Below are 23,161 nucleotides of genomic sequence, written 5' to 3'. Positions count from 1 at the left end.
GTGTATGAGAGGAAGGAGAGGGGAGTGTGACACACTATGTAACGCAGACAGAAACCACAAAAGTACAAAAGCAGAAGAGCAACTTCCTGTGCATGACAGCAACAGAAGCTGGGGTGGAAGGCAGGGTGGAAGATGAACATGGTAACTGTTGGGCGTATCGTGCAAGCAGTAGGTGATTGATGAGTGTGATAAGGCAGCACAGTAATAAAAAGAAAGCAGAAAGAGTGTCCAAGGTTATGGCAACCTGTGTAACCACAGCAGGTGAAGATGAACCAACAAGCAAAGAAAACCTTTTCTCACATTACCATGAATCCATTTTCACTACACTGGAGCCATTCTTTCTCTTGAAGCCAGCTTAACTTGTATGGGGTTACATTTGTTTTGGTCATTTAATTTAAGTTCACGTGAGGCCAGGTTGATGTGGAAGACAGGTAAAGGTCCTGAGTGAAAAGGTAGAGAGGGTTGTCCAACAGCGCCCCTCTGTGTTTGAAGCTAACTACTGCATAGTTGGTTGCTGCATTCGCTGTCTCTTCGGAAGTTGCAAGTCATGACATACAGCTTCATATAACGTTCAAGATGTTTTAAGTGTGTGCAGCGAACACTGACCTTGTCAAGAAAAACAATATACTTATTAATACTACTACAACCATTTTTTATGACGAAGCCTAACTTTTTCTTCTTATTCGTGCACAGGAATAAGGTACCGTGGGAGAACAGACTGTGAAGTCATCAGTGCAAGTTACTGATTTAAGGGTACGTGAATAACAAGAATTTTATCAGCTGATAAAGCTTGGTCTGGGAGAACTTGTATTTTTTTATTTGGATGATGGAGAGACGGAGATCAGATTCTTACAACTTTTTATATGAAGAAAATAGGAACCTACGAGATGCACGCGAAGGCAGCATAGCTAATAGTTATTTTACATTCCAAAATGACGGACCCGACAACGTCGCCAGAGGATCACTGGAAAGTAAGTGACTAATGTTAGTTAACCACAACTTTTTAATTAACTTGATTACTACGTCTGTGGCGGCAGCGATAGGCTGCAAAAGCTGTTATGTCTTTAAGTTGAAGTTTTGCAAACGTTATGGAGGAGCAAGTCTTTGTTAGCTTGACAGCTAACGTTAGCTAGGTGACGTTAGCCAACGTCACAGGGCTAATAGCAGTTAGCTTGTTAAGTAAACAAAACGACCCGAAACGACAGCTCTTGTTTCTTGTTTGTGCTTAAAATAAACTTGCAGCCACCTAAAACGACACTCCTTTTTTTGCACTTCTGTCTTTCTTTCAAGCATCCAACTGAAATTGAAGTGCAGATTTACTGAAGAGTCTGCCAGAATGGTGTAGTAAATCTTAGCAAGCGTGCAAATTCATTGTTAGTTGCAGCCCTACCAAATATAATAAATGCAAACTGTGGGAAGTAACAGTGTAGCATAAGGAAATCCTGTTTTTGTCATTAGGAGAATACTTGGTTCACTTTCCCTTTCACAAAAGTACTGATTGAAGATTTTACAACAAGCCATTTAAAGTCAGTACGTCAGTGTTGTATCTAATAATGATGTCGCTGCTGACATGGAAAAGCAGCTGTATGAAGATATTTCCCGATCTTCCCCGTGTGAGGGACCGCAGTAGAGCTGTTTATCTAACCGTGTTAAACTCCTTTAGGGGGCAACATTTGATATACGTAGGTTTTATTCGTGGATTCTCCTTTAATATGATGGATGTTGGTAGAGAGAGTGAAACCCCTGGTTAGAATAATCATTATCAAACACTCTAAACATTTAGCAAGACTTAATGTTGGTATTGAATACATCTCCAGGGTTTTGCCCCGTGGAATCATTGTCAATAAAAGAGAGAAACAGAGAGAGGGACCCAATTTTATGAACCACAAATTGAAGTGACTATTGTGTTGTGCTGCCCTAGATCAAACAGTGGATCTGTGATTGAAGTACAGATAGGATGCAGCTCTTTACCCTGCTGCATACTTAAATTGGACAAATCAGGGCAATGCTCAGTGGGGGTTTAGACTTCCTATCATACTAGCTGTTGGTCTATTGTCAGTGTATTTAGGGCAGCACGATTTCCCCCCTTTTTATTCCAGCCTCTCAGCCTCTATTTTCTCCTTTTCCGTCTTCTCTTGTCTGGTGATGGCCTGGCAGACAGACGGCGCTTTCAGCGACAGTGGCTTTGACCCTAGTGAGTATTCAGTCAGTTCATATCCTGTTCTTTGTCATATCATTTGATATTTAAGCTTTGTGATAGTGACCTTGTGTTTCTGAGCTTAGCATGTCAATCTATTTTTGGTCTTGCAGTGAAAAATCTTTGATGCATGCTGTCTGTCTTGATCTTCAGGTTTCTTTGCTGAAACTGCCAGAAAGGGTTCAGTTGTGTCCAGGGCCAACAGCATTGGCTCAACAAGTGCCTCCTCAGTACCAAATACAGGTACTGTGTTTATACAGGGGAGAACTGACAGTGCCGACAGTTTTAAGAGAGAATTTGTGCTACATTTAGATTGTGATGTGAATGTTTGCTTTGTTGAATGTTCTTAACTTCAGATGACTTCCCTGTAATACATATATTTGCAGTCTTAATTCTGTCACATATTTTAAAATTTAACTTCTAAGAATGAAAGGCCTTATTTGTATATCACCTTTCTCTCAAAGTAAAGCCTAATTGTTCAATGGAGACATAGCCTGCTTTCTTTAATTTCTACTTCTTGCTTCTTGAAAAAAGGAAAACCCTGTTTTGCTACTCTCTTCGAAATATAAAACACAGGGGCCATAAGTGTACTTAATAGGATAGACGCACAATAATTCCAATAGTGGGCTTATATTTTTAATAAAATCCAGTGCATGCAGGACTGTTTTCCATCTTCATAGCTTTTGTCCAGATTCTGTCAGCAGGGTTTTATGAGTCCCCTCTGTCAAATAAAGTGTAGCGGAGGCCAGTTTGAAGTGCATTACAGAGATCGATATAACTTGATTGAGGCATGAATCAGCTTCTCTGAATCCTGCTGAGGTGAAAAATGATTCAGTCTTGGCTAAATTTCTGTGATGGAAGAAAATAGACTGAAGACTTACTCCAGGATATTCACTGTAACTAAATCAATAAATTCATCTCCCAGTCTCAGAAAAAAAAAAAAAAAAAAATTCTTGGTATGGTTTTAGACCAACTAAAATTAGCGTAGTCCTCATGTTTCCGAAAAGTTCTGCAAAATAGTTCATTGTGCATTTGTCAGTCTGCTGACTGGTATTCTATGTCACAGTCAGAAGTCAGAGGCATGTTTCTAAATCTGAGTGTTAATATATTTTTGAATAGATGATGAAGACAGTGACTACAGACATGAGACATCATATAAGGACTCGTATAAAGATCGACGGAGACAAGCACACACACAGGCTGAGCAGAAGCGTAGGGATGCTATTAAGGTAAGGCTACAGTAGACGGCAAATTGGATTTTGATCTCCATGACTTACTGCAGATACACCACACACGCCTTTAAAAAGTTTTAGAATTATATATTTTCATTTGTTCAGTATGTGTTATTTTTTTTTTGGTAACTTCAGAAAGGCTACGATGACCTCCAGTCCATAGTGCCAACGTGCCAGCAGCAGTCTGAATTTGCAGTGGGAGCACAGAAGATAAGCAAGGCTACTGTGCTGCAGAAAAGTAAGATGTGATGATATTGGATGAACTCATACACAGTCGCCTTGATGATTATATTTCGAATAATGGTGAGTTCATCATTTGACATTGGTCTCTACTAGGGAAAGACAGTAAATACGAGCAAGTCAGTAGGGTTGGGCCGGAGAAAAAAAAAATGCTCAAACTGGATTGATATTGAGCCAAACAACCAAACTCGGAACAGTATTCCGAATTTTATCAAGTGTTACACTTGCCTCAGCAGCGGTCCCAAGTTGAACATAACAACACAGTGTCACAACAGCAAATGAGCATCTGACTATCGCGTTGCATTGCGTATCATCGGATCTCTGTGTCCACGATCAATATGCACTTCTGTTATGTCATGTAAACAAACCATGTAAATATCAGCTATGCACTTGAGATCAGACTGGAGACGTAAACACTTCAAAGATGGGTGAGTAGCCTACTGGCTTAAAACAAAAAACACATTTTATATTGTGATATTTACTGGAAATGACAATACACACAATACAGCTAACAGTAAGTAGCCTGGATTATAGCGACTGTCATTTATCTTACCAGAAACCTTTGTCTCCCCAGCAGTCTTTCTCCAACCAGCTGGCACCTTATTTAGTTTTTTGCATTGAAAGAAAATATTATGCATATAATTCCTCATTTTAACTTGAATGAAGGGCGGCACGGTGCTGTGGTGGTTAGCACTCTCGCCTCACAGCAAGAGGGTTGCCGGTTCGATCCCGGGCGTGGGAGCCCTTCTGTGCGGAGTTTGCATGTTCTCCCCGTGTCAGCATGGGTTCTCTCCGGGCACTCCGGCTTCCTCCCACAGTCCAAAGACATGCAGATTGGGGACTAGGTTAATTGATAACTCTAAATTGTCCGTAGGTGTGAATGTGAGCGTGAATGGTTGTTTGTCTCTATGTGTCAGCCCTGCGATAGTCTGGCGACCTGTCCAGGGTGTACCCTGCCTCTCGCCCGATGTCAGCTGGGATAGGCTCCAGCCCCCCCGCGACCCTCAAGAGGATGAAGCGGTTAGAAGATGAATGAATGAATGAACTTGAATGAATCATCGTACATTGTGACGCTTTCAAAGCAATCAACAGGAAACACAGTGTCTGACAAAAAATCAGCTCAAAAAGGTGCACCACATTGCATTTGGCCAGTTCAAACACCCTTCCTTGTCAGTTTCAGATTCAAGATGTAGTCATATTTGTGCAGTTTTAGTTTTATTGACAGGCTAACTCTGCCATGTCTCCTCTCGTCACCCCCAAAAAACACAAGAACTTTCTAGTAAACAGCCACAACATGCGCCACTTTTCCCCCCTCCAACCCCTACTAAAATGTGATCTCCCTAATGTTGCTGTGCTTGGTTCACGGTCCGTCAGACACAAGCAGCTCTGTTAGTCCGTTTATAAACAAACATTGTATTATGTTCATCACATTGTCATATTGCTTGTTACTAGTTTGATTTAGTGCCATGTCGCAGTCAGCACAGGTTGCTGATGTAGGCTACTTTATAATTTGCCAGAGCTTGTCATGATGACAAATGCCAGTTTAAGCACGTACTCCGGACCGGACAAGCCAGACCGGAAATCAACCCAACTTTACAAGTCAGGAAAGATCAGACTTTCCAGTCCAGCTGTCAGCAGTCACACTATTATCTAGTTGTTCTCCAATAGAGTCTAGTCCAGCCACTGGTTTATTTCTCACTCCAGTCATGTGATACAAATCTGCATACTGCTTATAGCCCCCAATGACCGATTCAGTCTCACATGCTCACATTACACAAAGCAAGCAAATAAGACAATACAAGGATATATACTGTATAGCATGTTCAGATCACCTGAGCTCAATAGAAAGATGGAGACAGTGATATCACATTGCAGATATCTGCACTCGCTCAAATTTCTTTGTTAGGGAAAAAGAGGAAGTAGCAGCATTTTGGTACATGGGCAATGGTTGTGGAGGGACAACACCTCTTTAAAAAAGAAGAATGTGTCGAGAGAAGAAACCCCTGACAGATGTATTTGTTTGCAGCAATCGACTACATCCATTTTCTTCATAAAGAAAAGAAGAAGCAGGAAGAGGAAGTTTCTCTACTAAGGAAAGAAGTGATGGCGCTGAAAATCATGAAAACGTGAGATAGTGGTTCACAAACTCCCTCAGACTAGCTTTTTTTTCTATAGTTTATTCTGCAGTCCCAGTTGTTGGTAGACTAAGACCTTCCTACTTGTTCTGCATCCAGACAAATGAAAAGATGGATTTAAAAAATAAATGCTGATCTTGTATAGTGTGAGAAAAGTCTTGAGTCAGAAATGCTTTAATTGCAGTGCTGACACAGCATAAGGTAAAGGTACTATTGGATCTTTAAAAAAAAAAAAAAAGCAACGAAGTATTCTCAAATGAAAACAAGTGCTGTTAGGTCTGCATTTATTCTAGCCATATACACTCTGTATAGGCAAACCAGTTTATTTAGTGTGTGGGTCAATTAATCATGTCTTTATGAATTAGTTTAATTAATTAAATGATGTATTTTGTGAGGCCAGTGAACAGCAATTGTCTCTTTTGATAGGAACTATGAGCACATAGTGAAGGCCCACCAGAACAACCCACAGCAAGGAGAGGATCAGGTGTCTGACCAGGTCAAGTTCAACATCTTTCAGAGCATCATGGACTCACTGTTCCAGTCTTTCAGCAATTCTGTTTCAGTGAGCAGTTTCCAAGAACTCTCTGCCTGTGTATTCAGCTGGATTGAAGAGCACTGCAAGCCACAGGTAAATAATATTTCTGATGTATTGTGGACAGCGGGATCAGACACAGTAAAATGGTCAGTGCTACTTGTTGAGTTCATAACAGTCACTGTGTTTCTTCTGTTTTGTCGTAGACGCTGAGGGACTTTGTTGTTGGGGTGTTGCGGCAGCTCAATGGTCAGCTTTACTGATTGAGTGAAACCTCTGGACTTAACTCCCAGAAATTGACTTTGAGCTTGCTCTGGCCTCTCAGGGTGGACGAAAAAACTTCAATCAGCCTCAGGCCACACACCACAGTATTTACACTCACTTCAGCTCATCAGTGACTCTCCAGCTGCAGTTGTATTACCTCAACCTCATGGTATGGGCAGAGATGAGAAGTTGTATTGGATTGAGCGATCACGTTTAAGAAGGATCACTTTCTGATTGTAAGTGTACGTACATACAGACAGCTGATTATTTTTTCAGCCTCTGCTGACTGTTCATACTTCTTACTGTTGTTCTGCTAAGAAAAGCAGGGGAAACTCAACAGTTTGCAAGTGAATGTATATGTGAAATGCATCCGGTAGACAAGATAGTGTAGTGTGCATCTAGTTGTAGTCACAGGAGTTGCCCTTGTTGAGATGAATCCAATCCAAGACTCCTCTCACAGATTGAGGTAATTGGCTGTATTGCTTCTGCAATCTATCAACCTAATTAACAGAAATAGAGAAAAGGGTGATGAAAAATGTAAAAACTCATGAGCCCACACCCTCCCCCGTTGCATCAAGCATATATTTGCAGCCTTATGCTGATCCAAAGGGCTACACTCAGCTTCAGTACACAAACATAATGAGTCAGCCATACCACTTCTGACAATGTTAAATACTCCACTACTATACTACTGCAGGGTAACTGTAATTTATCTTAAATGTGCAATCAGGAACACGCTCTGTGGCGCGTCAGCATTTTATTGCTTTGGTTTAAAAACAGACTCCTCCACCTTAGTTTTAGAAGACATGAGGTTGTCATTAATGCAGTTATGACAAGCTGTCAGAAATGTTGAAATATCATGGTGACTGGTGTGCAATGTAAGCAGCATTAAGATTCATGGATTACTATTAATATATGCTGACTATTTACAATAATTAAGCTTTACCGCACATTGTGAAGAGATTGTTTAAATACAGGCAGTTATTCAGTTGCTGTTATACATGTGATGTGTTCATGATGTGTTCGGAGATGATGTGAAATACAAAGTGTTGATTCTGATGAACCTTTCAGATTGCAGTTTACCATACAATAAGCTTTTCTAAATCAAATGACATAAAATGTCATCTCTTTAAAGGTCCAGTGTGTATTGTCAGAAATTGAAGTTAATGTAATACATATGTTTTCATTAGTTTATAATCACCTGAAAATGACAATTGATGTTTTTTTTATTACCTTAGAATGAGCCGTTTATATCTATGTACTGAATGGGTCCTCTTCCATGGAGTTCACCATGTCGTTTCCACAGTAGCCCAGATTGGACAAACCAAACATTGGCTCTAGATAGGGCAATTCGTGTTTTGATATTGGCCATAGTATTTCTCCTACACACTTGGCAAACAGGAGAAGTTTCAGTTGGTCGCAATCTGCAACCTCGGGCATCAGATGCCACTAAATCCTACACACTAGACCTTTAAATTTCGGTGGTTTTAATGCCAACATGACAAACGCGTTGGTTGTCAGTGACTTTTACGATCAGTAACAGTTCATTCCAAACAGTGAAATAGTAAACACCACTTGTGAATGTCCAACACCGCTAAATGGAAAATGTTCTAATTGTTCAGGGCTGATCTTTTTTTTTGAAAACCGTCACTGTACCCACCACTGGTCACGGGTCCCTGGTGAGAGATTTACAGCTGCTGTACTGAATTAAAGAGGTTTTCATTCTTAGATTTTTGAACATATGATATAATGCCAGTTTTCATGATGGCTTTCACAGTTTCCAGTGTCTGAGTAAGTAAAATCTGTCATTTACATGGCTGATCTGTTCTGAATTACCTTACTGTTGTGGCTTTAATCACAGGGAAGTGTTGATTTATGACCCTGTCATGTTGCTTTAAGTACTGTCTTTTTATAGGTGTTTTGAATAGCCATCTACTGTACATCACCACCCAAAGAATCACGTAAACATACGCAAAGAAGTATATTGAATTCTTGTCCTGTTTAATTTGCCCCAAACAACATGGAAATGAAGTGTAGCAAAAAAGGACAAATCGTATAGTGGTCCCATCTCTGCAGTTAATACACCTGTAAAATATCTTTTAACATTGTAAGATAGCTGAGAAAGTAATACATTTGTTGAAGAAATTCTGTTAGCACGTAAGTATTAAAAGTGACTGTCATAAACATCTAATAACTTGGAAGCATACTGAGTGGAGAAGCAGTACAAAAGATGATAAACAAAGGAGAGAGAAAAACACAGGACAACCCTCCATAATACCCGAAGGCCATAAATAACAGCACATGCTCTATACATTGTGGTTCTTTTATGTTCAGGTTTCAAAAACCATGGCAGCAATATGGACTTGAACATATATGAACAAAGAACGTACAGCTCTCAAAGCTATAATAAGTAATTCGTTGACATATTCAAAGGCTCAGGATTGGTTGTATGGCTTTAAAAAGGGAAAAAAATAAACCACCGTTGCCTATTTAGCCCCAAGCATCTCTCAGTGCTGTAGTGTCAGTGTCTTGCAAATGACGGCTATTTTTGTATAAATATACTTTCAATTACAGTGTAAGTTGTTATTGCATTCAACTTTTATTAAAGATGTACTGATTGTTCAAGAGAAAGGCTATAAATAAAGATTGCGCTGAGGTTCAGACCGCTCTGATGAATAATCTATAATCTTTGCGAAGCACTGCACAGGCTTATTTGATGAAGTGGATGAACGAGCGATTTCTTGTTCTTTCAAGTACTTGGAACAACCACCTTACAGTCCTCATCAGTCTCCACTCCGACTTCTTCCTGTGAGGGAAACACCATGTATATTATTTATTAGTACTGTAAACACAAAACATTGGCTCAGAAACAAAACGCACATAGGTGGTGGCATGAAGTTAAATTCTGGAAAGGGGATTTTATGAACTTGCTTCTCACCAGGAACTGCTTTTTGCTCTTTGGATACCCTTCCAGGATTGCATTCATCATATCTGAAGCCTGAAAGAAACAAAGCACAACATAATTTAAGCATTCAGTGGCTACAGCTAATGTCTTAAATGATAAATGTCTTCATCCAGTCTACTAATCTTTGAAACTCCTTTATTATCTCCCTTTCCATCTGCTGCTTGTCATCAGCGTGTACACAGGAAATCCTGAAGTTTAATTTAATACCTTTTCAGACTTCCTTTTTTAAAGCACAGTTTTTGCTGAGATGGCTGCTGGTGAAATGATAAGGTGGACATGGAACACAAGACGAAAGTAAAACCTTATAATAAAACCTTGTTTATTTAGGTTTGCCAATTCATTTATTGGTTATTTTTGCAGTCTACAAAGCCTTCTGCAAAATTTCAATCAAAGGCGCATTTATAGCCATTATTTCCCTGTTAATGATCTTAAGATTTTATCCTGAATTTTGAGGCAATTAGTAAAGTCTGTTTCAAATTTGAGTGCAATAAATCAATTAAAACATTTAATAATGGTGATTGAGATACCAACATGATGATGGTTACAGTATACTATAACGAAAAAAAGAAACGGTATGTCATAAAATGACATATAAATGCCATACTGTAGTATGTCATGAGAATGTCATTATATAAAAGCCAAAATATATCATAACAAAACAATAAAAAGGTCATAGTATAGTATGTCATTTAAAAAATAAAAAAAATCAAATTATAGAATGTGATAAAAGATTTTCATTATTTATGTTTCAGTATAGTATGGCATACTTTTTTTTATATATATATAAAGAAGTCATAATAGAATTTCATTTAAAACGTTGAATGATGTCACAGTATGTAATTTAAAAAAAAAAGTCATAGTATAGTATTTCATAAAAAATATAAAAAACCTCATGGTATAGTATGTAATTTAAAAAAACATTAATAGTATATATGTATATAATAGTATAGTATGATTTTAAAAGTGTATATAGTCATAGTATGTCATTAAAAACAGTCATATTATAAAAAATGTGTAGTATGTCAAAAAATAAAAAGCCATAGTATAGTATGTAAAAAATCATTTAAAAAGTCATAGTAAAATATGTCATTTCAAAAATAATGAAAAATGTCATAGTATGTAGTATGTAGTAGCATGCCATTAAAAAAATGCCTTAAAAATATTATGCCATAGTAAATGTGAAGGTATGTCACATTGTTTGGGACTGGGGCGCCATCTTGTGAGGTACATGCTCTGTTACCTCTGTTACCAAAGTGTATGCACTCAGTGCAAAAACAAACAGTTTACAATGTCCAGGTATGTGGTTGGTGCAGCAGAGTCCTGTAACACTGGTGAAATGGATCGGTGCAGTTTATCGTGATTTGTTTGTCCAAATACTGTTGCTTGACCACTGTAGCAGGCACCGTCCACAAAATGTAACATGACGTGATGTCAACATCACTCGCTGAATAGTATGTCACAAAAAAGTCATTAAAAAAGTTGAATAATATGCCATACATTTGTTTAGAAAAGTCATAGTATAGTATGTCATAAAAAAATTGTAGTATGTTGTAAAAATTATTAAAAAAAAGCCATGGTATAGGGACAAAAAAATGCCATAATACAGTATGCCATTAAAATATTTTTATATACATATACATTACCAATCTCTTCCTCTTTTTCCACTCTTTCACGTAAACATTCCGCTCCTTATAAACCTGTAAATCAAAATCTTATTAGCAATGCACCACCATACTACATAAAAACAACAACAGTAATCAGTAGATTTTTTAGATGTTTTGCAGTAATTAGAAAGCGTGACTACATTCCCAACCTTCTCTTTCTCCTCTGGTGTGACGTGATTTGTGGCTGCCTTAATTTTCTCCAGTCGCGCTCTGTACCCTGAACACTCTGACTTCAGCTCTTGGATCTCTGACATCATTTCCTCTGTTGTCAGGGAGCTATTGAGCTCCTTCAGCTCTGTTAGTGGAGATTGCATACAAATGTACACAACATCCCATTTCATAATGCAGTACAGCAAAAACAGTCCCTTAAGCTTGGAGAAGTCTCATGTAAATCATTTACTGTAGCTTAAATCTGAGCAAAAGGCATGTCTTGATACTGTGTAAAAAACACATGACACACTGTGGATACAACAACTTGTATAGATAAGTTGACCACACCTGCATCCAGCTGTCTGCAGCTCTGGGTGAGGGACTGAACCTCTGCACTGAGCTGTGAGATCTGAGAGTCCATCGACTTTAGGTCTGCATCATTCACGTCTTTGAACTGAGACTGTAGGGAAGGTTAGTGGCAGATTATTGTAAACAGCAGGTTTGACATTAATTACTTTCAGTGCCAACTTTCCACAACGACACTTTAGTACGTATTTATACACGAACCTGATCAGCAAAATAAATCTTTTGCTTGCCATATGTTTTCTCTTTTATCTTGCCCTCCAGGGCCAGCAGTTCCATGGCTTTGGCCACAGCCTGGTAAATCACAAATATGCAACAAATCATTAAATGTAAGATACACACACCAACACCACAGCATCTCATGGGTAGGTATTGATCTCACTGTTTTGCCCAGTCCATGCTGCTTTTGTAGATTGCAGAAGACATCCTGAGCACTGTAGGGTCGGTTCTTCTCATTCAGGTATGCAAGGATGAGTGACGCACCTGTGGATCGAAGTGATCATATAAACTGACGCAAACATTCAGAAATAGTGCTTAACATTATGTGTGATAACCCTCAAAAATAGCTAGAAATGACAGCTATATTTGTACGATCTTTTTTATCTTTTAAAGTGCCTTGACGCATGATGATGGTACCCTGGCTCCTTAACATTACTGTAACGTTACTTTGTTGTTTATCGTCTCCGTCTGTATGTTAACACTTTGTGAGCTCAAGACACTGTTACACAATGACGGTATATTCTGTGTAACGAAATAAAATATCCCACACACGGTGCTTTAAAACAAATGTATCATGTTGTAAAAATTGGCGTATTTGGAGTAGGCTGACATATCGCTTTTAGAGCTAACGTTAGCTTATCGTGCTAAGGGCTATGTAACGTTAGCTAACGTTAGCTGATGGCTTTTTAGCTAACACTTCACTATTTCTGACACCAAACGAACATCGTTCGCTCGATACGAGTGTCAGATATGAAAGCTAGCTTGCTATAGTTAACGTATCCCGACATAAAGCTAACTCTTACCGTTATCCTTTTTACTCATTTTTAATTCCCCTACTTTCACTTTAGCTTCCCAAACCGAGTTTCGCGCGACATATACGTCACGGAAAAGATCGTTTGTGCTTAGTAATGCATTACACTGGTAGGAATAACTCACCGCTCTGCCTGTGGTGTGGACAACTCTCTCGCACGAGTTCTTCGGCGTGTATTTATCTCCAAAATTGTTTTACGTCTGCATATTAACAGCGCCATCATTAAACTCATTACTCGTGTCGGCCTAAAATAATGACTCTTTATTTATAAATTTGGCTCTGTCCTTTTACAAACAATAAAGTTTGATACCCGGAAAGAGGAGCAGAGTGAGACCTCTGTAATTTTGGCTGGTCTCAGGGCCAGTTAAAGGTCCAGTGTGTAGTATTTAGGGGCATCTATTTGCAGAAATGAAATATAATATTCCTAGCTGTGTTTTCATTAGTTTATAAGCTCCTGAAATAAAAATTATTTTGTTTTCATTACTTTAAAATAAGCTGTTTATATCTTCATACAGTTCCGTTTTTTTTCCAGGCCCCCAGGAGCACGGCCCAGCAGCAATTTTTTGGGTGGCCAAACAGGGTCCATCACTTGATGTCATTGGGCCCAAAAATACTTTTCCCATCGACTTAACAGTAGTGCAGAGACTTCTGTAAATCACTGGAAAAAATTTTTTGGAGCATCACAGCCCCTGTGAGATGACTCACTCGCTCTATGGGCCCAGTGATGCAGAAGAAGCGCTGATCATCTGGGTAATTACATACTGCCGAAACAGAGTTTTTTTTTTTTTTAGCTTTGTGTGCCATAGGAATGAACAGGGTCCCACCTCCAATGCGATATCTACATCTCTTAAATGCATCCATGATTTTCCCCCCCAGAGTCAGCCATGTTGTTGTGCACTAGCCCAGAATGGACAAACCAAACACGGGCTCTAGATAGGGCCGTCAGTGTTTTTGCATCGAGTGCCGTAGTTCTCCTACACACTTGGCACATGAAAGAAGATTGAGTTCTGCAACCTCACAGTTAGATGGTACTACATCCTACACACTGGATCTTAAATCCAAGTTATGGTCTAAAACATTTTGATAAATAAGAGATATATTTTGTTATGAGCACTGTTGTGCTAGAAATAAAATGCAAACATACATCATCTGTATGGCAACAGAAAAACATATATTTGATGATATAGTGTGGTGCAGTGTCTTATATGTACTTAGAGTGTTTAATAATGAATGGTTTCCTTCAGGAAGTACCTCGGAAGATTCAGAGCCTTTTAGTGCCTAGAGTTTTGTTGATTTTTGTCTCAAATCAGAGACTTAAAAATCATCTGAACAGCTTTGACTATAATCACAGATAACTATACGTCTTTTACCTTCACTCACAATACATGATAAAATAATACCCTGGACAGACATAATTGCAAACATTTTATTCAATACGATTTGCACATCAAAACATATCAAAACCAGTTACAGAGAAGAAAATACGCTACTATGCACATTACATTATCAAACTGACTACAGATCACTCATACTGAGGAACTGACTCTTCATGGAGCAGCAATGAGCAACATTCTGGTTAACCGAGGTGGCCAAACCAAGTCAAACAAGTAAGACTTAACATATCCTCTTTTTTCAGCCTAAAAATCCCAGCGATTTCTTATCAGTGCACATTTTTTTTCTACTTCACCCTCATGAATGTGGATCCAGCAGTTATGTTTTAAATGTTTTGCAGATGCAAGTTTCCTCTCAAAATAACACAACTAGAGAGCACTGAGTTTCCCTCTATTAAAAACCCAGCATTTTTAAACTTTTTGATATATATGTCATTTCAATAAATCTGTGGCTCATTGAAGTTGTAAGTGCTATTACCACAGTTAAGTTTTGATATACTGACATGGTTTGTCCATCAAAAGGAAATCAGGCTGACCAGCACACAAAAGCCACTTGAAACCTTAACATACTAACACTTTGAAAAAAAGGATATAAGGATAACTTTCTATACCCACTTTTGATGTAAACACTCTTCTCCATTAAAATAGTAAAAGATCTATGAAGAATATTTGCTTTTTCTCTTAAAAAGTTCAGCTTGATTCAACTACATGAAATACAAGGATGATAAAAGATACAAAGAAATTTGTTTGAATATCACTTTTGGAAAACACAAAGCTGAGGGCTCATTCAAGGTATTAAACATGGACACAATATGTTACTGAGCTGTATTAAAGGGCTGGAAAATGGAATTGATTCTGAACTTACTCACACTAGAAAAGAAACAGACCTCCCCCTAGAGCAAGTTCAAAAATACAATGAACAGCAAACATAACATCAAGTGTTCCTCCAGGTCAGATAACTTAAGACTGTAATGTGACATCCTTGAAAGAAAAGAAGCTCCAAAAAATGCTCGAAGATGTCTTCATATGTTAGTTAGACAGCAAAAAAAAGGAAAAATTTAATGAAAATCATAAAAAGAACTGAAATTTTAATCCAAATATTATTTCTCCTGAAAGAGAGTCGCTGTCCAAATCCACATCTGCTGACAAATTTTTTTAAAAAAAGTCTAAATTGAAATCTGTAAACCTGTAACACTAAATAAATCAGCTTCTAAAAGATCATAGCCACGGTACTTAAAAGGACAGCAGAGCGCTAAAATCGACAGCAACACAAACTGATGGTTCTTTGACAAAATGTGATGGAAACAAATGGAGGGGTTTATTTATCTCAACTATTCCAATGACTAAAAAAACTTTAACATGTAATGCTGTTCCATAATTATCAAAGTAACATGGCTCAGCTCAACCAACAGGAATGTCATATTTGGTCCCATGTTAAATAGCCCTGTATGTCTCGTCCTCCAGGTAGAAAAGATTTTATGGGTACTACTGTTCCTTATTTATGGTCATTAACAAGTACCCTTGTATCTTATGGGTGCACGTACTTAGAAGACTGCAACAAGGCTCAATAATGCTGGTTTGTTTAATATCTGAATGTGTTTTATGTTTTTTGTTGCATTACCTATTGCTCAGCCTACAAAGTAAAAGTTTTTTTTGGATGATTAGGGTTTAAAATTAAAATAGTTTGAAAAGATAGACACAATTAAGTTCTTCACAGTGATAAACTGATGCCAATCAGATGCAGGGCTGCTGGAACCTAAAATCATCTCTCATTATCACAGCTCATCAACATGAACACTGCCCATGAAGTTGCACTTGTGCACACAGGCGTACAGACACACGCACGATCACACACATTCATCAACACACACACACCCACACACACACAGACACACACCCACACACACGCACACTTCACTGTGGTTTACCCAGCAGGCTAGACAAGAAGGTAGACCCCTGGCTCTCTCCCCGTCTAGTCCCCCCTCCTCCTCCAAGGGGATCCATCTGGTTCAGTTCAGACTGATCCAGCATTTCAAAGTCCTCTCCATCCAAGTCTGTGTCCAGCTCGGAGCTGGACTGCTTGCGGTAGCTTCGGTGGGCCCCGGCCCTGGGAGGGCCTTCTCTGCGCTGGGTGGCAGGAGGCCGAGGTTGCAGCGCCCCGGCCAGCGCTGCCTGGATCATGTTGCTGGCAATGACTCCGGCCAAGTCTCCGGCGAAATCAGAAGCAGGTGGCAGGCCGCTGAGAGAAAGTTCTGCATCCAGATCCTCCTGATCTGAGTCCAGATGAGCATCGACGTCCAGCACTGAAGCTCGGTGACTAGTTAGCCCAGACACACCCAGACTGGGCAGACCTATGCTCGTGTCATCGTCATCATCCATCAGAGTTGCATCAGGGTTTATAGACGGGAAGTCTGGGAGGTCTTGAGCAAAGGATTCCTCAGCGTCACTGTGTCTGTCGAGATCTGACCAAAAGACAAAAGGAGACATGATGAGGGACAAGAAAAAAAAAGACAAATAAAAGGAGCAGAAAATCCTCAATACGTGCGTACTTACCCTCAGAGCCCTCTGTGAGCGGGGTCTGGCCACGTGATAGGTTAAATGTTCCATTTTCAGTGTAGGACACCTCAGCATCAGAGTGCTCTGAGTCAGTCAGTGCAAGTTCCTTCGCAACAATAGCATCATCAAACTAGGAGAGACAGCAGATTGAGAAGGTTTGATATTTTCTCAGCTGTATTGTATTTTTCGAATCCTTTACTTTTTTCCTTGGCTATAAACTGTTAACAAACTTCCTCTGTGCAACTGTTAGTTAGTGTTTAGTTATATTCTCTCTATTTTTGCTCTCACACCCTCTGTAGACTTCACCACACACACCCACACACACACCAAGGGGAAAATACACAGGCACATGACAGGCAGAGCACATCATGTGAAGTTCTTAACCCCAGCAGGAAGTGGCTCAGATGTGCTACTGTAAAAAACATTGTGCTGAAATACAAAGCCATAGGGGATGTGTGCAGTGAATGTGTTTTCTGTGTACTTTCATTTTGTAACATACACCGTCATCACTGAAAGGTAACTACTATGCGAGAGCAAAATGTAAAGAACATATCACATACACGTGAATTTTCCACTGGAAATGAACCCATATTGGCCAACAAATTTTAGATCTGATCTCTCTCCTTATAAACAATACTGAGCCAGGCCTGACTACTGGTGCGGACAGAAAATAAGATGTTCACCAACATTAAAGTCAACATAATTTGTGACAGATTAAATTAAAAAAAAAACTGAAAGACTTTGGAAGTTACGCAGACGTACCGTAGGGCAGAAAGCAGCCAACTCCTCCTCACTATCACTGTCTTCACCTGAGGCTGCACCACGAATAGGCCTCCGCAGGACTGCAGCGGACAACGACAACATAATTAAATTTACAGTCACGACAGAGCATTTTTATCAGTTTAACACAGTGGTTTTTAACTGTATTAAAATAATCTACCCCCCCATGAAATTTTTTTTTTTATCTAAGTACCCCTCACAGGCACAAATCATGTTTGGAAGAAACAAACAGTGAACAAACACAAACATCACTGTTTGTTGCAGCACTTTACAATTTACAACAGTTAATGAAACCTTCTCTTGAAAATATGAATACTAAAATAAAATATGGTTTATGGAACTTATATTTACATTTTCTACTGAACTACTGTCATGTGTCATTTCTGAAATAATTATACTGTAATGACTGATATTAAGTACCCTTGAGGGGAACCCATGCCCCGTTTAAAAAAAAAAAAAAGAGCTGATCTGAAACAGTAAAAACAAATACCATGTTAACGTGTTATTGAACAAATACTGACCCTCAGAAGAAAAACACTGCTAGTGGTGAAATCCGTGAGAAAGTTATCTTCACGCAACTGTGTTTGTTTAAGGTTCAATTGTAGCTTTCACTTTGTTTTTATTTGCAGTGTTAGATCCACATGCAGAAAGTTTTAACTATCAAAAGTCATTAGATGAAAAGATAAAACAAATAAAATGTGATGTACTACTTACACTGATTATCAATAGGCTTTGACATCATGTATCCATAAGCACTGAAGTCCAGTCGCTGCAGGACTGGCTCCAGCTTCACGCACACATGCTGAAAAACCCTGTGATAAGCTCCCAGAGGAGCCAGGAGAGTAGCCCACACTAGAGGGGAGGAAAAGAATACTACTCATTAGGAAGAAGGACGAAATTCTGTTGGGGTTGCTCGGTACACACAGTGAGACAAAAGCTGTGCTTGTTAATGTTCTGTGCTGATTCATCACTGTAAGTAGAAACAAGTCTGTACAGACAAGGTGAGGCACAGGGAGCAGCAGGGAGTTAACACATAGAGCTCCTGTGGATTTTTTCAGACGTCAGAGTAGAGAGCCTTGGCAGCTCTTGCCTCCCCAGCGCTCCAACCAACACTGGCTGGAGGTGAGGAGATTAGCCTGGTCTCAGTGTGACCTCCTTAGCTTTCAGCCTGGCTCCCTTCCCTCCCTCACTCACTCACTCACTTCTTCCTTGTGTGTCTCATCCTGGCTTTAATCACCTCACAGGCTGGGCCCTGGTACCGGGGCCCCACAGATCTGGTTTCACCATCCATGTATTTTTAATAGGAGCAGTCAGGCTGAGTTTCCCTGCCAACATGGTCCTGTGAAGGAGCCTGGATCTGTAGTTAGGACTCACCGGCAGAGTAGGAGAGCACCAATCCAGGAATGTAGCGTCCAACCATAGCCAGGCAGGTGAACACTCCACAGGTCAAGAGGCAGAACTGACACAGAGCAACAACAAAAGTCAACACCTACAATGCACATTAACTAGGGTGCATGTATCCAGTACAACTTACTGTCATTCACTCTTTATTATAAGCACTACAGTTATAGAAATTGTGGTGCCTGATTTGAGAATAAAGAGTTACGAAGACAGTCAGATTTTCACTGAGTGATTTCTACAATACTTGAGATTTTTACTTTGCATAATAATGTAATCCAATGTGACTTTAAATGCACAATTAAAAAGTTGCGTTTCCATCCTGCGGTCCTCACCTTGCCAGGGTTTTGTCGTTTGTACTGCACCACACTGGATGCGAGAACTGCTGCGCTGACCCAGGCCTCAGCGATGTGATGGCACAGTTCAGGCACACTGAGGATGCCGGGCTGCACCAGACCCCAGCTAGACAAATACAGGGAATTATTAACACCTTTATCTACTTTCTACTCGTAATATTATCATTATTGTTGGCATTAGCTTTAAATACTGGCTGAGGGTTAAAGTAACTAACCTCTCATTTTCTGATTCATCCTGGTTTCTGACTGTGGAGAGAGAGAACATCCATGGCATTGAGAAACATTATATACCACAATGCACATCATGAAATTACATTTACTACGTGTACAAAATAAAACGCATAGTCTAAATTGTGTTGCACATGCTGCACTTTCCTCTCAAGCTTCCACTCTTTGTACATTTGGTATGTAACACAAGTTCAAAAACAGGTTTGGGAGATTAGCTGTTCCAGATGTAGTACAGGTCACTTGCAAAGTCCAGAGTGTAGAGCTGCAGACTGATGCCATATCTACTCTGACAAAGTGCATTTGTTGCAATCACAGTGAACTGGGGGATTATCTAAGGTGCAAGTACTGCAAGAAAGAGGGAAAGTAAAGGAAAAGTAAAGAACATGTCAGAGTCTCTTAGAGAGATCTACAGAGCCCCCCCATAAGAAACAACTTGTGGCACCTCGAATCTCGGGCCAGATCCTATTTTTCCAGGTATCAACACAGACAGCTACAGCCAGACCAGAAGCCAGCAGGAACAGCAGGCGCAGTGAGGTCAGGGCGAAGAACCTGGGGGGGGGAAAAACCCAGAGCAAACACATGAACAGACAGTACTTTTAATGACTGATACCCCCATGAGTAAATGATAACACAACACTAACACAATTCAGCTGCTTGTTATAATTCATAAGACTAAAACCCTTCAGTGATGATCTACTGTTTCCTTTAAGAAGAGCCAAGAACAGAGGAGGTTAACCCACCCTCTAATGTGAGTTACACTCATTAGTTATTGCATAGTGCAATGCAAAGTGTTGATTAATTATAGTTCCCATTCACTAACAGAAAAGCTAAAGGCTGCACATCTCTATCATGATATCACAGGTGTTTCATTTTAGGTGGTTTCCATCTTTGAATGCCCTGGTGTCAACTTTCACTTCCTTAAGCCCCAAAAAATTTAAGTCCCCAAGTATTGCTCCACTTTCAGATCACAAGACCTTGAAATTTGTTGACGACAAACAACAATGCTACAGGATTCTGCCAATCAGCAGTTAGAGATTAACCTAACAAAGAGTTTGTTGGCAGAGTGAGATGCGTTGGTATTTGGGGTGGCAGCGCAATTAGTAGCTACTGAAAACACAGAATGCAAACGTCTAAGTAAACCTAGCCCCATGTGAATGCAACAATCTGTAAACTCGTACTACAAATTATTAAAAAACAATAAAATGTACCCATTGACAAAGTTTTCAACTCACTTAAAAAGCACTTTATGAAGATGTATTTCATTGTGTGGTTATTTCCACTTGGTGATTTCAATTTAAGAGAGAAAAATCAAAGCAAGCTAAGTGATCTACAAGCAGAGAGGTTGCTCATATCGCTCCTCATCTCCATGTGACTTGGCATCGTCCCTCGCCTCATGTGTTAGTATAGATCATGAGTGCAAATCTTTAGGCAGAAACTAGCCTGCACCACTGAGTGTGTGTTGAAGCACAAGTAAAAGGCAAACAGGATGAGCAGCCTAACATGCCTAGTGGTCTAATCGAATAAAGGCTGAATGCCTGAGCTCCACAAACCAGCCTGGCTTCCCCTCTCTGTTTCCCAGGTCAGTGATCCACGCCATACAACAATATCAAGGTCACCTAATTTAGCCAAATCTTGTCCCAGTCCTTCCTATTTTCCTTTTGGTTTATTTCTTCTTCATAAGGTTTTATTGTGTAAGTACTTTTTCAGTGTAGGGCTAAGTGAATGTTATCACACGTGGTAAAACTGAGACATATAGAAATAGCCTGCTATTCGCTGACATGTGCTTTAAACGTTATAGATGTGCTGTACCAAAGCCACTAATAGACACACTAAAAATGAATGTCCTCTTACTTCTGCACTGACAACACGCTGACCTGTAAATTACCTTATGCAGAGTCTCAAACACTCTAGCAGCAATAATGAAATTGGTAAAGCTGATAATCCACTGCATCACGCTGTTTTCAAGATTAAGAAAACAGTTTGGTTAGGAGCAACACTGAAGGTAGAAGTGTTTGAAGAGTGTGTCTATAAATAGAGCCACTAGTCAGCCATCTGCCTTGTCTTGAATTGACAGGTGAAACATTTGCTTGGTGCAAAAGCAGCAGCTGCTTGCGGTCACATTGGCTTTCGCCCAACGATCAGACAGTCTCTGTATTGTCTCAAAGTAGGTTGCTATAACAATGACACACACACACACACACACACACACACACACACACACACACACACAGGTAGCAGAACAAGTTTGCCATCAAACTGCACCGGGTTTGAGCTGAGACTCACCAGAACACAACGTTGACCACAGTGTAGAGAAGCAGACATTGTAAGGGTCTTTCCCACACTAAGACGCACTGCAGGTAGGTCAGGACGCGCTCGTAGGGCCCCAACCTGGACTGAAGAGCAGCTTTGACAGCTCGTACCTGACCGTCTCTCTCGCTGGAGCATGGTCGACTTCGCAGGCAGACACCAGACCCCTGCTGGGTAGAGCTATCATCCACTTGTGCGTCTTCCATTGCCCCAGTGTGCGCCATCTTAGCGTCTACAGTCGATAAAGTCAGCCTGCAAAATAAAGACACAAGTGGAAACAGGTACATGAGGAGCACCACAGCGCCACGGAGCAGCTCCACTCACAACATCGGCTAACGCATCTATGCTTGGCTAAGCTAACGGCTAGCGACACCAGCTATATCACCGTGTTAGCGTCTAACACCAAGCACATCATTATATTCGAAGCAAGCGTGTTATCATAGTAAAATGCTGAAATGTTTTAAAACGAGATGACACTTACTATTTTGTCATTTTTGCAGGGATATCACGTTAGCGCTCACAACGGAAGCTGACAATATGGCGTAGCCTGTTTTCCTGAGAACCTCAGCAGCCCAATCAGAAGCCGCACGAGCCCCCGTGTCATGCTGCGTTCAGGTGGAATAGGAATATTTTGGTTTTGTTTACTTGAGTACAGTACAACGACGAACAAGTCAGCAAGCCACCCTGAAAACATATTTTTGGTTAAAATATTCATAGACACATTTTGTTTTGTCATTTGTATTCTTTATGTTTTTATGGCTTTGTACAAGCCAAATAAGGTTGATATATTAATATTTATTTGTTTGTTTAGAAGTTCCGTGGCCTCTGATTTGGTATGCAGTACGTGTTTTTATCTTTTATATATCCGAAATCATTAAAATGTCAGTATATCAGAAACACAGTTCTGTTCAGCTGTGACTAGAGCTCTATTAAAATGATTTACAATGATAAAGTTCGTTATTGTCGTCTAAAGAAACGATTGATCATATTTCAGATGAGCAATGATAGTTGGAGGATTTAGTAAGCTGTGTCTACCTAAAGGTTTGGCACTACAGTTGATGGTTTGTTCAAAGATAATGTTGACGCCTTTAGTGTTAATATTTTTTCTCTACTGCCATCCAGTGGTCACAATATGTAATTACAGCCTTCCATAGAAGTTTTATTTTGAAGGATTTTACCGGAAGCAATACAATGCTATTATGTCTAACTTTATATAGCGTTCAGTTGTAGTTACCAACTCTGGCCACCAGAGGGCATAAAACGCATGATTCCTATAATGACCACAAGTAATTCACTAGCAAAAGGTGGAAACTTATTTTTGTGCTTGCTCCAATTTAGTTTTGTCTTGTAATTTTACATATGTGTTGTGAAAA

General features: G+C 39.7%; 3 protein-coding genes across 4 annotated transcripts; 1 reads left to right on the top strand and 2 right to left on the bottom strand.

Annotated features, from left to right (window-relative positions):
* Positions 1-869: 869 nt before the first annotated feature.
* mlx (MAX dimerization protein MLX) lies at positions 870-8,328 on the top strand. Of its 2 annotated transcripts, none has more exons than XM_050068387.1 (8): positions 870-971; positions 2,158-2,194; positions 2,351-2,440; positions 3,317-3,426; positions 3,565-3,667; positions 5,696-5,795; positions 6,231-6,432; positions 6,543-8,328. In XM_050068387.1, exons 1-8 carry the CDS (start codon positions 933-935, stop codon positions 6,597-6,599), a joined length of 738 nt encoding a protein of 245 aa, XP_049924344.1. In that variant the 5' UTR covers positions 870-932; the 3' UTR covers positions 6,600-8,328. The 2 variants fall into 2 exon arrangements, with proteins under 2 accessions (XP_049924344.1, XP_049924345.1); XM_050068388.1 differs by having other exon boundaries at positions 954-971; positions 2,100-2,194.
* A 256-nt stretch (positions 8,329-8,584) lies between these two features.
* Positions 8,585-12,857, bottom strand: psmc3ip (PSMC3 interacting protein). The gene is made up of 8 exons (XM_050068389.1): positions 12,765-12,857; positions 12,125-12,225; positions 11,947-12,036; positions 11,728-11,839; positions 11,379-11,524; positions 11,209-11,262; positions 9,539-9,598; positions 8,585-9,406 (listed from the first exon to the last, which is right to left on the bottom strand). Exons 1-8 carry the CDS (start codon positions 12,781-12,783, stop codon positions 9,350-9,352), a joined length of 639 nt encoding a protein of 212 aa, XP_049924346.1. The 5' UTR covers positions 12,784-12,857; the 3' UTR covers positions 8,585-9,349.
* A 1,327-nt stretch (positions 12,858-14,184) lies between these two features.
* On the bottom strand, positions 14,185-22,362 carry retreg3 (reticulophagy regulator family member 3). Its single transcript, XM_050069191.1, has 10 exons — positions 22,270-22,362; positions 21,765-22,040; positions 19,924-20,030; positions 19,469-19,499; positions 19,233-19,359; positions 18,874-18,958; positions 18,214-18,351; positions 17,482-17,561; positions 16,717-16,849; positions 14,185-16,625 (listed from the first exon to the last, which is right to left on the bottom strand). Exons 2-10 carry the CDS (start codon positions 22,010-22,012, stop codon positions 16,078-16,080), a joined length of 1,497 nt encoding a protein of 498 aa, XP_049925148.1. The 5' UTR covers positions 22,013-22,040; positions 22,270-22,362; the 3' UTR covers positions 14,185-16,077.
* Positions 22,363-23,161: the final 799 nt, after the last annotated feature.

Source organism: Epinephelus moara, chromosome 18 (genome assembly GCF_006386435.1).
Source record: "Epinephelus moara isolate mb chromosome 18, YSFRI_EMoa_1.0, whole genome shotgun sequence".
NCBI lineage: Eukaryota > Metazoa > Chordata > Actinopteri > Perciformes > Serranidae > Epinephelus > Epinephelus moara.
Note: the sequence above shows the minus strand (reverse complement) of the source record. Positions and strands in the feature narration are given on the sequence as shown.